Source organism: Octopus bimaculoides, chromosome 2 (assembly GCF_001194135.2).
Source record: "Octopus bimaculoides isolate UCB-OBI-ISO-001 chromosome 2, ASM119413v2, whole genome shotgun sequence".
Taxonomy (NCBI): domain Eukaryota; kingdom Metazoa; phylum Mollusca; class Cephalopoda; order Octopoda; family Octopodidae; genus Octopus; species Octopus bimaculoides.
Genome location: NC_068982.1, coordinates 144,358,899 through 144,375,507, shown reverse-complemented (window position 1 = coordinate 144,375,507; position 16,609 = coordinate 144,358,899). Strand labels below are relative to the sequence as shown.

Here is a 16,609-nt window from a genome sequence, read left to right as displayed (position 1 = left end):
ATTACATTGACCTCTGTACTTGACCGGTTGTTAATTATATCAACCCACAAAGTAATAATAATATTAATTGTAATAATAATATTAATTGTAATAATAATTCTTTGTAATTTTTGTACAAAGTCCACAATTTTAGGGAGAGAGGATTAGTTAATTATATTGTCTCAAGTGTTCAATTGATACTTATTTTATCAATCCTGAAAAGATGAAAGACAAGTTAATCCTGGTACTCTTTGAACATAAAAAGCCATAAAAAATTCTACTTATTTTGTATGACACATTGACGACTCTGTGGATTTAACTGCTTTAATAATAATAACAATAATAATGGTGATAATAATCCTTTCTACTATAGGTACAAGGCCTGAAATTCTCTGGGAGGGCTAGTTAATTACATTGACCCCAGTACTCAACAGGTACTTATTTCATTAACCCCGAAAGGATGAAAGATGTAGTCAACCTAGGCAACATTTGAACTGAGACATAAAGACGGACAAGATGTTGCTTAGTGTTTTGTCCAGCATGCTAACAGTTCTGCCAGCTTGCCACCTTAATGATAATAATAATAATAATATTGGTTTCACATTTTGGCACAAGGCCAGTAATCTTGGGGGAGGAGTAAGTCAATTATATCAACCTCAGTGTTCAACTGGTACTTATTTTATCAACCTCAAAAGGATGAAAGGTAAAGTCGACCTTGGCAGAATTTGAACTCAGAACATAAGGACAGACAAAATACCACTAAGCATTCTGCCCAGTGTAGTAATGATTCTGCCAGCTCTCCACCTTCCAATGATAATAATAATATTACTTTATACATCATCTCAGCATTGATTGATGATGTAAAACAAACATTTATGAAAGAACTCTACTTAATCACTAATCCTTTTGTTTATTCGAATTGACTAACCAAAGTAATGACATCCTTTTGCTTTGTTTTTGTTGCTGCTTTGATTTTGTGGGGGGAAAAAAACCAAAAAAAAAACCCAGCAATTTAAACATGTTTTTTTAAAAAAAAGTTGCATTTGCCAAATTGGCAGCATGTTTGTATCCTGTTATATCACTTTGAGTTAAAACGTATAACTTCAAATTGGTTCTTCTTGGCTGTCAGTTGTCAATTTAATCTGATGATCAACAATTTTGTGTTGGAATCAAAAACTTCGCCTACTTCCGTATAAGGAAAAACAACTCCTACGTTTATTTATTATAAGTGCTACAATCACCCAAACACAACATATTTGCTGTTGTACCATACAAATTTATACATATTAACTTGTCTCGCTGTGTAGAAAATGTAATTTGTGGTATGTCTTCTGGCTCTTTATGCTCTAGGTTCAGTTCCTCCTGAGGTCAATATTGTCTTTCATTCTCTCAGAGTCACAAAAATAAAGTCTAGTACAAGGATTGATGATATCAACTAACCCCTCCCACCAAAATTGTTGGCCTTGGACCTAAATGAGAAACAATTATTTTTGAGCACTTACTCAGTTCAGTTTACTCTATTAAATGTAATGCTTACTTACTCGTATTGTTTTGTATTAATTATGCACTATCTCACAGTTATGACGTTTCAGTGATGTGATTGTTTACTTGTAGAATGACACTGCAGGGTTGGTGTGACAGGCTACTCATGGCCAGTTTGAATGTCAAAACAGGTAGAATATTTGGACTGAGTATGGATGCTTTAAATGCTAAAGGGTTAAATGATTTCTTGAAATGTTTCTCCACCACTGACTCCTGTTTTGACTGGAATTATTTAGCCAGAATTGTATTTTGTTTATAAAACCAATTAGTGGCCCATCACCACCATTACTATTATTCTGACTATCAGTTTAACATTTTTTTAATTTTTTTATGCTGATATAAATTAAAACTTTTGTGATACTGCACATTTGCATATATCTTCATTTTGGCTCACATAACACATGTGATCAGACATTCCAAAATTAAATAAATATAGACCAGAGGACTCTTCAGTTTGTGACAGTAAACACACTGGTCTTCTATCACATCGCAGTATTTTTATAATTACAATAAAACCAATTGTAAAATGTTTTGCTAAACTCATATAAAACCACAAAGAATTAATAACAATAGCAATTTAGCAGCAAATAGTTTGGTTTTATTTTTTGGTATTATTGAAAGGGTGGAGTTGTTTAAAACGATTTAAAGGAGAAGAACTTCAGTCACATTACCAAATACAAAATAAATATATGAATAAAATGACTAGCAAAAAAAATATTTTGCAACTAGATGATTCACAGTTTTCATTCTGGCTTTTAACCAGGTATAGAAATAGAACATTATTTCCTTTCTTCGTATTCTAGGATAATTATTGTAGGTTTTATTAAAATTTGGATCGACAAAATTTTTTATGTTGACTCAGAATTCAAACACATCAGCTTAATATTGAGCAATCATTGAATCAAATATTAAATACTGGTATCATGTAATATACAATGTCTACAGCATATTTACCAAAGGAACTGAAATGGAAAGTTTAATTTGTTTCTGGAATTTATGCTATAATCTGTTGTCCCATGTTATTAGTATGACGTACAATGTTTTACAACCTTGTTCATATGTCTTTTGTCTAAGATTGTTATATTGCATACAAACTATATAATTAATTATCTGCCTTTGCCATGCCAACTTAGATTAATGGCTTTTTTGTCAATTCATCTTTTATGGTCACAGCAACCCTGAATAACCACTTTACACCATATTGTAGCATAGTATATATTATTCATTTCTCACCCATGCTAGCATGGAAGGTGGACGTTAAACGATGATGGTCATGATTATTACATAATCAGTTGTTTTTACTTGGTTCCAAACAGTGACTGTAGCTTCTTATTCAATTCATTCACACTCCATTTAAGTTTTAATTGTATTCAACACATTCATCTTTTCATTTTAAACTCCTTGATCTTCAGCTGTTGGGAATATTCCCCTGGTAGATCACATTACTATATAACATCAGACTTCTCACATATATATATATATATATATCATGCAATTTAGGTGGTGAATTGGGAGAATTATTTGAGCATCAAATAAAATGCCTGCAGAATTTAGATAAGGCATTTTACATTTTGAGTTTGCCTTTCAACCAGTGTTGGATTAACCATTAAGCAAAGTAAGCATGTACTTAGGGCATCAAGGGAAGGAGAGGGCACCACAGAAATGGTAAATGGTTTACGGCACAAAAGAAATCACTTTCAACTTGCTAAAATAGTATTCAAAGTGGTTTATATACTCAGAAATATAATTTCCATGTGTTCATGGTGTCATAGGGAGGATCTAAAAAAAAAATTAAAAAATCAAAAAAATCTTTGCAATTAAAAAAAATAGAAAAATTCTCAAATATAAATAAAGTGGGAATATACAAAAATCAACATTATTTTCCATCTTGCTGTTTGTTTTGTTTCATTTTGAAAAATGAAAATTTATTTTATGGTTTATAATTGTTTCTATTGTGAATTACATATATATATGGGGACACCAAAATTTTTTAAGTACTTAGGGGCATCTATGGGTCTTAATATGGCCCTGTTTTCAACCCTTTTGGAGCTAGTATAGCATTTAAGTACCAGAGTTAGTTTTCTGTTCCTATGAATCGTCCTAGATATGGATAGAATCATAATAAAAGAAAATGAAGAATAAATTTCATGTAACACTAGTTTATTTTGAGTCACTCACCAATACACTCCAGTCTCTGCTTCACAGATGTGTCTTCCATAAATTTTTTACATTCTCCTGCTTTGCCTATTTAAATATATACATACAAAAGAATGCATGTTAATTTTATCAATAAACTAAGTCTAATTCTACATATTGTTGTTTACTTGTAACTATCTCAAGCTTGCTTTCAGATCTTATAAATTTTAAGTATACTTGTACTGTATTGTAGAAAGTACACACACACATACAAGGAAATGTAAACAGATTGGATATCATAAAAAAAAGAAACTCAACTACCAATGTATTGAAATACCAGCTTGTTTTATTTCAGATGTGTTCTACAAAGAAGATATTTTTTCTTTTCTTTGCTTTCTTTTTTTATGTTATTTCTTTATTTTCCTTTTAAATGTATTATCAGACAGGAGAGTGTCTTTGAGCGAATTTATTCCATTTACTAAGGTAGGTTATTAACTGACTAATCACTATACTAGTTGTAGATGAGCACCTGTCTCACTTGTTAGTTGAAGTTTATGTATGGTTCCACTGACTGTTGTTGGAAGTGTAATGGTTTGGCTTTACACTTGAAATCAAAGTAGTTTAATATTGACAAGCACCATAATGTCTTCATTTTGTTGTTTAGACCAGGCACTGATTATTTCTACCATTTGATAGTTGATAGTTGGCTAGATATTAAGGATTGGACTCAAAAGTTGGAAAGGTTGTCTTGGTCAGGAAGCGGAGAAAAATATTAACAGTGAGATTATTAACAGCCAGGTGGTATTTTCCAGGAATGGAGCAGCATTACTAATGAAAGACTGAACATATTGCTGAAACAGTTTGTACATGTGGTTAGAAAGATATTGGAGTTAGGTGTGTTACTTCAGGTGAAGTTAGTTGTGCAATTATGAATTGTAAAATAGAAGTCTCCAGAAAAAAAAAAAGGTCCATGAAAATTTTTTACTAATTCAGCTAATAATTTTTCAAAACTTTCACCCAGTAGTCTCATGAAGGAGTTACTATATACTATATATTCCAAAAACAAATTAGTTCACATTCTCTCAAAAAACGGTTATATAATTCTTATAGTGTTAACATACACACCCACACGTGTGTGTTAATGGCAGATTTGATCTGAATTGCTCAGTGCTAAATTGACTTTTATTCTATGAAAAGCCTTTTCTCTTTGAAATCATTTTGAGATTATATTATAGATATTGAAGGCTCCATATTTGATGCTGTATAGAATTTAGTTTTATATCTCACAGTTCTGAGTTCAAATTATTATGGTTCATCTCTCTGTAGAGGTTTATAAAATAACTACAGGGAATTTAATCTCTCATCCCTTAAAAATCCTTTCCAAGAAGTCTATGTTATGAATAAATAATTTCTGGAAAAGATAGCCATAGTTATTTGATGTACTTTTAAAAACTTGATGAATTAGTTACTGATGTCATGCTAATGCACTGTATTTATTTACATGTTACGAATTTTCCAGCTGATTGCCTGTTAGGATTAAATTGTAGTCATTGATTAAATAAGCAGATGAAAGAAAGGCTGGTCACAGCTAAGTTTTCAAGATTAAAATGATTCTTGTTAAGCAATTAACAAAGAGGAATTATTGGGTAGATAACACAAAGTAGGATTCCTTAGATAATAGGGCATAATGTTAAGGAATCTGCATTAAATCATGAAAATTAGAATCAATAAACAAAGCACATATTCAATTGATCGCACTTAAGAATTGAGAGACTCACAATTTAGCATTTGTTCTAGACTATTAAAGAATTAGCTAAGTTATATTTTAGTTAAGGCTGAGAGGGACTCATCACTCAATTTTGACTTATAACTACAAAGTAATAATTATTGAAGGTGGGTCTACCTGAGTACTGTGTCCTCTACATGGTGTTAGTTGAGTAGAATGTGTTGCACATCAAACTGTTGTGTTGTATTGTGTTTTGTAGTTGTTGAGACTGGTGACACTTTACCTTAAAATATTCAAATTGCAACCACAAGAATGTTAAACTATATATTTGCATTTAGATAAAGCTTGATTGAATAACTGAAGTAGATATCAAGCTTGAAAGAGGACGGCGAGTCTTCAGTTGCAGGTGATAAAAAATGAAAATGCAAACTTACTTGGCTATGAAAAGCAGAAACATTTACTTGGGGCTCTAAAGGTCTAATGTACATGGACACAGGTGGGTGTTTTTGTATATTTAAACAAATGGGGATAAATATTTTGCCAGTACATCTGGATAAAAAATTTTTTTTTACAAATCTTGACTAAATATTATCCAAGTTGGAGAGAGAAAACAGAAGAATAAAATCAACACAATAGAATTTACAAATAATTAACAAAGGTTAAGATAATAACATTTTGCCCATATTTTTCCTGTTTTACATCTATGCTTGCATAGGTAGTATGGCTCTTTTGTCAGAGTCAGTGTGTATTTTTATACCTAGATACCCTCCCTTCTGCTAATCACTCGGCAATAACATTACGAAATAGTCTGTTTGATGTTCACTCAGGCAAACTAGAACAAGGAGAGTTATGTACTTCATTCAGAAGCACAGCATAGTTACTGATTCGGTCTCATGACTATTGTTCAATATCTCACCCTTACATCCATCTCTTGTGTAATAATTTCCCTCATCTTCAAATGTTTATAGTCGTTAGTTTGGGTTACTTGGTTCGGAGTTATTTGTTAACTTCAGAAAGCCATTAATCCTATTTGATCATTTATCATTAACATCATCTTTTGTGTACAGATTAATGTATAGGTACTACGAAAAGGAGTGGTCCAGTCTTGGAAGTGCACGAAAACTTAAAAACTTGAACCCCATTTGAAGAGTTATTAAAGTGCTGCACTGGGATCATGTGGAAATCTTGTTATGTAACAAATGCATCTTTATTATCACATGCTCAACTAAGTATGAGACTAAGGATCTAAATGTAGGAGAAATCTTTGAGAGTTAGAAAGAAATTAGGTATGCTTGATTCCTTGAATGTGTAATGCCAGACCCTCATGAGGATAGAACATAAAGTTAAGAATGTGACGAGTCATTGAAGGCATCAACCAGAATGTACAGGGGAGACAACTGTGTTGGTATGGGGCAGAGTATTTCTGCTGGAGGAAAATGTGATATGTATCTCAAGTGAAGGATATTTGTGGGAAAAAAAAAGATATTGAGAAAGATGTACTCAAACCTTAGAATGATGAGCTTTACAGAATAGATGATGAAAGACTGAGATAATTGGCAATATTCTCTATGGCAGATCTGTACAACTTTTGCCATCTCAAAAGTGAGAATGTTAAGATGATGGTGGTGATGACTCTCTCTCTCTCTCTCTCTGTCTCTCTCTCTCTGTCTCTCTCTCTCTCTGTCTGTCTCTGTCTCTGTCTCTCTCTCTCTCTCTCTCAAGTTAGTGAGTCCCAGTTGTGTTGTAGGGGAACATCAATAAGCCCTTATCTACTGTTTATTGTAATCGTCATACTCTTTCTACAGACCCCTACCGTAATAGTTGAAATAGTTTGATAAAGTGGGTGGGCTGATTAATAACTGAGGATAAAAATGATGTGTTCATTGTTATTGAAGGCAATCTATAGAAAATATGTAAATGTTGAATTAATTAAAGAAAGGGAGGAAAACTGCTAAATTCTAACTTCTATAAAGTTTCATACCATCATCTCAAACTCCCCTTACCTCCATGAATCAAGTGTGCTATGAGCACACATGTCTGAAATGAGGAGTTGTTCTGTGAAAGTGACATACAACATTGATTAGTATGTTCAGGTTTGAATCTTCTAGAGTATATTAATGAATCTGTACATAGTTGTTTTGGTTTTTACTGTTCTCCGTGCACATGATGATTTATTATCAAATTGGCAGACACCAGAATGCAGCAGCAAATATTTTGCTTACTGAACTCTGTAAACACAACTTTTGTAGTAGCAGCAACCCATGCACTGGAGAATCCAGTGTAGTGCACTACAGAAGACCTGGGCAAAAACAAATTGAGTAAGGCCTGAATTTGCAGTGCCTCAACCTCAAGCATGCTAAGGGCCAGTACCATGGATCAGGAAGCATGGAATAACATCATCACCAGAGTCCATCATCCAGTGGTACCCACTGCAGCATATTGGTTGAGAGGACAGCCTCCCCCTTCAGATGCCAGCTAGGGATTTTACTTACTTATTTATAAACAAGAACCACAATTCTTTAGATTCACAACCAGGATGGACTGAGTAAACACAACCAGGTTGAAGCACTTTGAAATCTCAAAGACCCCTTACCTCTTTGAACCAATGGGTTATAAACACACATCAGAAGTTCTAAAGGCAAAAATGCAATAGCAATTAGCATATGCAGTTTCAAATTTGCTGGAATGTATTAAGAAGAATTCTGTATGTCATTGTTTTCATTCCGCTGTTATCCATGCACATGATGATTTAATTAAATTTGATGATTATTATTAGTTTAAACTACTGTCCTAGTGTATCTGAATTTTTCTCTTTCAAAGCTCAATCCAACATAAACTAATTGTAACATTTATGATAGAGCTCATTGAAATAATTTGATCATCCCTTATCAGTGATTAATTTTTAACACCTTAACGTAAAGTCAAATTTAGATTAATTCATTTTGTCTTATGTTTTCCTTCTAAGATATTTGTGATTTGCACTTTATCTAAAGGGGTTACAAAATTAAGTATTCATCAATAAGCAAGCCAAAATAGAAATCAAATAAAAATAGGAATAAAAGGATGTAAACTTTTGTTTATGTTTACTTTATTTTAAAATGTTTTATTATTTGTATTTATTGTATAGAATCTTTGCATGAGTCTGCCAACACTTAGATTATTGTGATGATTTTGACCCAAAAGTTTATCTTTATCAACATTAACATTTTACATCCATTTATATATATATATATATATATATATAGAGAGAGAGAGAGAGAGAGAGATATGTATGTGTGTGTGTATGTAAATGTATGTGTAAAATTATAATTCCTTTTCTCCACCTGTTTTAGATAAATTCTTCTATGGATTTCACATGTTTTTATTTAACCTTAGATATCACCCTTTTTTATATTAAAAGAAAAAAACAAACTAAAAATTAATCTGTAAGTTGTGCCAGTACTATCAGAAACTCTTCCTTTTGCTACAGTGTTCGTGTGTAAATCACATAGAATATAATTGCCTCCTGAACTAATTTGATGTGTTAAGAATCCATACCCTCTCCTTTTCCTTGCAAATCCATCATCTGTAACAGACTGCTTTTATGATTACTGGAACTCAGCTCTGTTAAGAGTTTATACTGAGATAAAAAAAAGTTGATCAATCTTTCATTTCTTGGCTAACAACAGCTAAAAACATGTCGTATATTTCTTGATATAACAGAAAATGATCAAATTATTTTAAATCTCTGTGTAAAGGTTAAGTGTGGCTCCGTGTTAAGATGTTTGCTTTGCATCCACATGATCATAGGTTCAGTTCTACTCCACAGTATCTTGGGGAAGTATCTTTTATCATAGCCTTCCATTAACCAATGCATTGGAGTGGAACAGGGCACACAGAAAGTATGGAAGCCCATTACCACCACCTTTATTGTCATCATCTTTGCCTTAGATACATATATACATCTGTGCATGTATATGCATGCATGTACACACACATTTATTCATTTTTTCATTTCGCAGTGCAACCTCTTCTACTGCTAAGTTGGTTGCACAAGTAGAAAAGATTTTCAACTAATTATAACCCCCTGCTGTCAATTTGAACGAATTTATTACATTGGAATTCTCATTGCTAGCTACTTCTGTTGGCCATTTCTCACATAGTGCTCAAGTCCCCCCCCTTCAAGATAACATTGTTTGTGTTAGGTTCACTTTGAGGCCTCTTAATTCTTAACTTTTACTTCCACATACAGAGTTTCTTCTTTGAATCTTTGGCAGATTCACTTATATGAACTCAGTCACTGGCATACAGGAGTTCCCCACAACAACTAGTCTTAAACTTCTTTATGTCCTGGAGAACTTTAATAAATAATCAGGAGGGGGCTGAGAACCAAGCCTTGTTGGACTCCTACTTGCATGCTGACTCGTTCACTCACCTTGTTTCTAAGTTGCCAACAACATCTCTGTACACAGCTTGCATGACTCTCTCAAGCTGTTATTCTATCCCCAGTTTTCTTAATGACTGTCAGACTATAGAACATAATAACTTTTCAAGAGCTTTCTCCAGGTTAGTGAATGCTAGATACAGTGGCTTACTCTCAATTAGTAACTCTCTAGGGAGAGGGCATTAATGGGACCTTGTCCTGGCACAAACTGAAATTGATTCTCATCTGAACTAATTTCCTTGCTAATTAGCTGTGCTGTAACTTTCCAGGTTATGAGAATCATAACCTTGTCCATCAATTTGATGACTCAGTTGCCTCCTCTTTCTAGAGTATCTCCTTTTCCTTTCTCTACTGCTTGAATCCTATTCAAGTTAATAGCGGATGCTTCTTTTTGGCAGGTATTTTAAATGTCCCAGCAACTATCCCTTATAAACCAGCTATCTTTCCTGTCTTCATATCCTTAATTATGCTTTCAGCCAGGGCTGTGGAGTCAGTTGTGAAGTCAGAGTCGGAAACAATTAAGGGGTAGCTCGAATCGGATACTGTGTAGTTTTGCCGACTCTGACTCATAATATCTTTATTCTTTAATATAAATCAGTTATGACATATAGGCCTACTCAAAGTACAAGTGTATGCATATGCTTTATGAGATATGTAGACTACAATCACTTAATTACAAAAAGAGGAGTTGGAGTTGCCAATAATAGAGGTGTTGGAGTTTTTTGTTTTGACTCCACAGCCCTGCTTTCAGCCATACTGCCATAAACGTCGAAGCTGATACCTGTACTGGGTCTACTTTGGGTAGAGCTTCTCTCTCCTATGCATTCTAATCATTCAGTAACATCTCATAGTAACATTAATATACTTCTTTTCTGTGTCAGTTAGGGCAAATTCACCATTGTCATTCTGTACAGACATTTCCTCTTCGTCATGATTTGCACTGGCATATTCATTACAATATAGAACACCACACACTGATCAAACAACTGACCAGCTGATAGCCAGCCAGGCATACGTATGTAATCCACTGCAATGCAGCCAAAATTTATATAAATTCTGTTATAAGAAAAATCACGCATACATATAAGTTTATTGGTCAATTCTACCTCTTCCTCTCCTTATACCCTTCTTAACATTACTCCCCACACACACATACATGCATCCTATCTAATTATTTCATTTACAAATTTTACACTTCATTTCAACCCAACCTATAAGTTATGTGTACATTCCACCCACAAGAGCTCTTGCATACAACTAGCACCTTCTACATTTTATAGTTTGAAGAGACTTCAAATCATTACTCTCTCTCTCTGTCTGTCTGTCTGTCTGTCTGTCTGTCTCTCTCTCTCCATTTAATTGAGTCTTCCCCCCACCTGCTGCAATTTATCGAGGGAGATCATTGCCAGTGCCCCTGGACTGGCTCTTGTGCGGGTGCCACATAAAATACACCATTTTGAGCGTGGCCGTTGCCAGTACCGCCTGACTGGCCCTCATGCCGGTGGCAAGTAAAAAGCACCCACTACACTCTCGGAGTGGTTGGCGTAAGGAAGGGCATCCAGCTGTAGAAACTCTGCCAAATCAGATTGGAGCCTGGTGTAGCCATCTGGTTTCATCAGTCCTCAGTCAAATCGTCCAACCCATGCTAGCATGGAAAGCGGACGTTAAACGACGATGATGATGATGACCTTATCCACAAGGTGATGGGCTATGCCAAGTGGTCAGCATGGATTTGTGGCCTCCACAAACTGTATGGAACGTAACTCATATAGAACAACAATAACTGAGAATAAAAAAATACATGGTGAAGATGTAATTGGAAGAACACCCAGCTGTAAACATCAGGAACCTCTGACCATGTGTTAGAACCTGCTGCCTGATGCCAAATGACTGCACAAATTATTTTACTTTCACATGCTGATAATAGATACTAATGTACTCAACAACTATCTTAAACTCTCCTCTTCTTGTCAAGTACAAACTTTCAGGGCTGCCACCATCAATATAGTTTCAATGAAAAGTAGGTTTGTAGAAATTGTTTATATGCTAGAGTAGATGTATGCTATGTACAAGAGGTAAAATGGAGGTGAGGCATGGAATGCAAGTACAAGTTTTTCAAGGTGGGTTACAACATCAGGATAGATGGAGTAAGCAAATTGCTTGCAGAGAAACACATAAAATAACTAAGGTAATCAGTGCATGATAAGAATTAAATTTAGAGTAGTCATCGGAAACACAACAGCAACAGCTATCTTTGCATGTGCACAACAATCAAGATTAATAGATGAACAAATGGACTATTTTTACAAAGCTGTCTTGCAGAGACCAACTTGACAACGAATGTTATTGACTTCCTTATCACACCTGGCAGATAGGCTCCTGGGGTTCTCTGAAACAAATTACCTAGCCATTTGTAACACTAACTTCAGTAAATTGATCATTCACCCAATCACCTACCAATCAGATAAACACATAAGTCAGATAGACTTCATATTCTCTGATAACTCTGTGTGTGTGTGTGTGTTTCTTTCTGTATATTGCTGAGAAAGTGGAGGCGCAATGGCCCAGTGGTTAGGGCAGTGGACTTGCGGTCATAGGATCGCGGTTTCGATTCCCAGACCAGGCGTTGTGAGTGTTTATTGAGCGAAAACACCTAAAGCTCCACAAGGCTCCGGCAGGGGATGGTGGCGAACCCTGCTGTACTCTTTCACCACAACTTTCTCTCACTCTTTCTTCCTGTTTCTGTTGTGCCTGTAATTCAAAGGGTCAGCTTTGTCACACTGTGTCATGCTGAATATCCCCAAGAACTACGTTAAGGGTACACGTGTCTGTGGAGTGCTCAGCCACATGCACTTTAATTTCACGAGCAGGCTGTTCTGTTGATCGGATCAACTAAAATCCTCAACGTCGTAAGCGACGGAGTGCCAACAACAACAAATTGCTGAGAAAACTAGTAAACATTTGTGCTGAATGGTTCTACTTGTGTGTCTCACCTTTGTTAATGCTGAGAACCAATGACTGGTCCTTTGGAAATATGTAATAAAATGTGGTGATAAATAAATAAAATGAGATATGAATATTAATGCATTAATATAAATAAGTATTAGATGAGTCTAACAAAGATCTATTACTTATCTGAGTATAGTATTTTGTTTTGTCCCCTCTACATCCTAAGTTCAAATCCTACTAAGGTTGCCTTAGCTCTGTAGCTCATAAAATAATAACACTTTCATACTGGTATTATTTTATTTATATTGTTTATACTTCTATTTTCAAAAACAGTCATTGTCCTTCATCAAGAGCAAACAATACTATTCGGTATTCAGAAATGTTTAATTTAATGGATAGCAGCTTTGGTAGAGTTTTCAGTTCAAATCCTGCCTATCATTCTTCTGAGGTTGAAAGAATAAGTCCCTGGGATTGATATAACTAACCATATCCTTGAAGGTATCCCCCAACAACTGAAATATATAAAGAAAATTTCTACTTTCTGTTGACATTGATAAGGACAGCTGCATAAAGAAGTGTCAAGCTCTAATTGTGGAGGGTACCTGTGTTATGAGTAGACCCAGAAAGATGTGGGATGAAGTGGTTAGAAAGGATCTTTGGAAGCTGGGCCTCACTGAGGAAATAACAGGGGATTGGGAAATATGGCGATTTGCTGTATTTGATAAGATGCATCAAGCTATGTAAAATTACTGTCTTCCATACAAACAGGCTTGTCTTTCAGGTGCCGGTACCACTTAAAAAGCACCCGTGACAGTGCTGTATTAATGCACCCATGCCAGTGCTATGTAAACATATTTGTACTGGTAGCATAAAAAAAATCACCCAGCACACTATCAAGTGGTTGGCATTAGGAAGAGTGTCCAGCCATAGAGACCATGCCACAGCAGACAGTTGGAGTCTGGACAACTCCCTGTTAGCCAGCTCCATGTCAAACTGTCCAAGCTATTCCAGCATAGAAAGATGCTAAACGATGACGATGACATGATAGCTTTTTTTTCATTATTCAACACATTTAAAATCATACAGCAAATAGGTTAATTGTTCTATTTAAAACCTCACAAGCAGTGATAATTCTGTAGTTTCAGGCTCTCAATTTCATGCTTGTCACTATGAATATTGGTACAATGAAAAAAAGTTCTTTTGAGATAACTGAAATCTTAGTGGAGATGTGTGAAATTTATGTTGTGATTTAAAGCAGTTTCATTCAAATTCTTCTGAAGCAAGGAACACAAGTTCAGATTCTACTGGGTGGGTAACAGCTCTGGTACAAGTGATTTAAATATATGCTTAGCTGAGAAATGGATAGATGGAGTAATTCAGATTGTTGTTTAGCTCTGAACTAATAGGCCAATAAACAAAGGTTTTCCAATGAAAAACACTCTGTCATTGTAAGTGTATCTAGGTTAGATACCTAGATATCCAACATGTTCTGCCTTTTTTCAAGATGATAGGGTATGATGTATGGCAGATCTTGTTATTAACTCGGATTAGTAATAGGCAGTGATAGTTTCCACATTTTATGCCCTTCAAATAGTAATGACAAATAAGATAAAGAAAGAAAGAAAAAAAAAACACCAGTTCTATGAGCATTTAGTATACTGCATAAAATGTACTTTTAGTAACCAATTTCATAGTTATGTCAGAAAAAGCAGGCTAAGTACACTGGTGTGTTTGGATATTATGGCCTTTGTACTTGATATGAAAAAGAATCAGGACTCTTGGTGTCCTATGATACATATAATAAACTCTGCACAGGACAAATTTCAGAAAACCAGCCAACATGGGCCAAATTGATTTTATACACACTAGAAAATGACATGGGTAGATGATTGTAAACTCTAAATACTTCAGATATGAGTTATATACCTCCCTGATGATGAGAGAGATTGAAATAAGACAAATTGGGGGAGAACAGTATGGAAGTTAGAAATTTATATTCTTGTTGTAAGAATCCTTCAGAAAACAAAAAGCACCTGAGGGACACTTACGAGAAGGAAGAGAAAATAAATATGACATAGAAGACATCTGGGAATTGTTAAAGCTAAATGGCTACAACAGTGCAGTGGGGAGTTAACTTCTTACAATGGTACAGTGCAGTCAGGCTAACCAATACTGCACTAGGACTTCAAACACAACAGATACATGGTGGTTAACCATAGAAATGCTCATGGAATGAAATCAGAACTGCTGAGATGATTCATTATACATAGTAGATATTCTTTTAATTAATACTGGAAGTAGCAAAAGCTTGGGAGTAATTTATGATGGTTATTTTTTCTGTTGACAAAGAATTTCTCTCCTCATCAAAAAGACAGGTTGTGTGAAACATGTATAAGAATTGTGGTTGCATGGTAATGAGAAAAATTATATCACTTTGCTCTTTTCCTTATATAATGTTAACCTGCATTGAGCAGAGCACAAATGAACTAGGCAAAGTGTACAGGAGAAACAGCTGTATTGATATGGACATATATAAATCAAACTTGACTCCAAGAACTAGGCAAAATCCTGATGACCTATTAGTGGAGAGTCCTGGAAAGAGAGGAAAACCAAAGACGAAGAAGAAATGCTGAAGTTAGAACTTAAGATGTTGGACCTTACATAACAGATGATAGAAGACTGATACAGTTGAGAATATTCTGCACGGCATCCAAACCATGCTAGCAAGGATGACAATGATGATGGTAGTGATTGATTGAACAATTCTGATATCTGTAACGTCAACACATCGAATATTCCAAATTGTTTCAAAACTTTTTGATAAATATTTTTTTAACATAATAGAAATTTTATTTGCATTGTAAATATCTTGAAACATTTTCTAGAACAGAAGAAAAAGTGAAATATTTAAAATTTACTATTAAATTATCCTTTTTTTGTTTATTGCAGCCAAAACTTTACACCAAAGATCTACTTGATCTTGTGGCCTCGCATCTAAACTTAAAAGAAAAGGAATATTTTGGTCTATACTACTTGGATGAAAAGTAAGATACATTTTTTAATATTTTCAACTGTTTTATTTATAGTTTCTATATTCATAAGATAAAATCTGCTGCAACTGAATCTTTGTATTTGTTTGCCTTTGTTTCAACTAAAAGCTACTATTGAAAATACTTGGCTCTTTTTAAATATTCAAATCTCAATGATCAACTTCTTACATGTATATATTAACTGCTGTTAGTAAATAGTTTTGAAGACTGTTAATGTGAGGAGAAGTTTGGAAGATGCAATATTGTAACCTTCCCAACTATGCCTGTAGGGAATATGAACTATTGTTATTGATAGTTATTGTTAATAATGGAGTGGGAGTTGATATAACCAATACAGTAGTGTATTTATGTAAAAAAAAATTACTATAAACATACTGGTAGTATGGTATAAATGAATGTTTTTGTAGTATTTAGTTATTTCTCTCTTTGTTCCGAGTTAAACTTTACTGAGGTTGACTTTGCTTTTTATCATTCTTGAGTTAGGTATTTGGATTGATTCATTTGATTGTGGCTCTCTCCTCTAATGTGTGTGGCCTTGTGCTAATATGAGAAATCATTATTTTATGCTATTTGGCATAAAATTATACATTAATGGGTTAAATGCCTTACAGTGTTTAGTCTTATCCATTCTATGTTGTGAGTTCAAATTCTATTGATGGCTGTCAACTCAATCTTGAGTGTGACTACCTTCTAATCTATAGCAGTTCATTTCATGATTTGTAAACTCCAAGGTAACCCCCCCACACACTCGAGCCTACCATCAAGTGGCACTCATTGTGTGTGTATGTATATATATATATATAT

At 34.4% G+C, this 16,609-nt stretch overlaps 1 protein-coding gene across 10 annotated transcripts in view; it reads left to right on the top strand.

Annotated features, from left to right (window-relative positions):
* LOC106875150 (FERM domain-containing protein 4A) overlaps positions 1-16,609 on the top strand; it is a 355,036-nt gene that overhangs the window by 153,012 nt on the left and 185,415 nt on the right. For all 10 annotated transcript variants that reach the window (XM_052965645.1, XM_052965646.1, XM_014923164.2 and 7 more), the window contains one exon: positions 15,705-15,799. In XM_052965645.1, the coding sequence (XP_052821605.1) occupies positions 15,705-15,799 (95 nt within the window). The remainder of the gene's footprint in view (positions 1-15,704; positions 15,800-16,609) is intronic.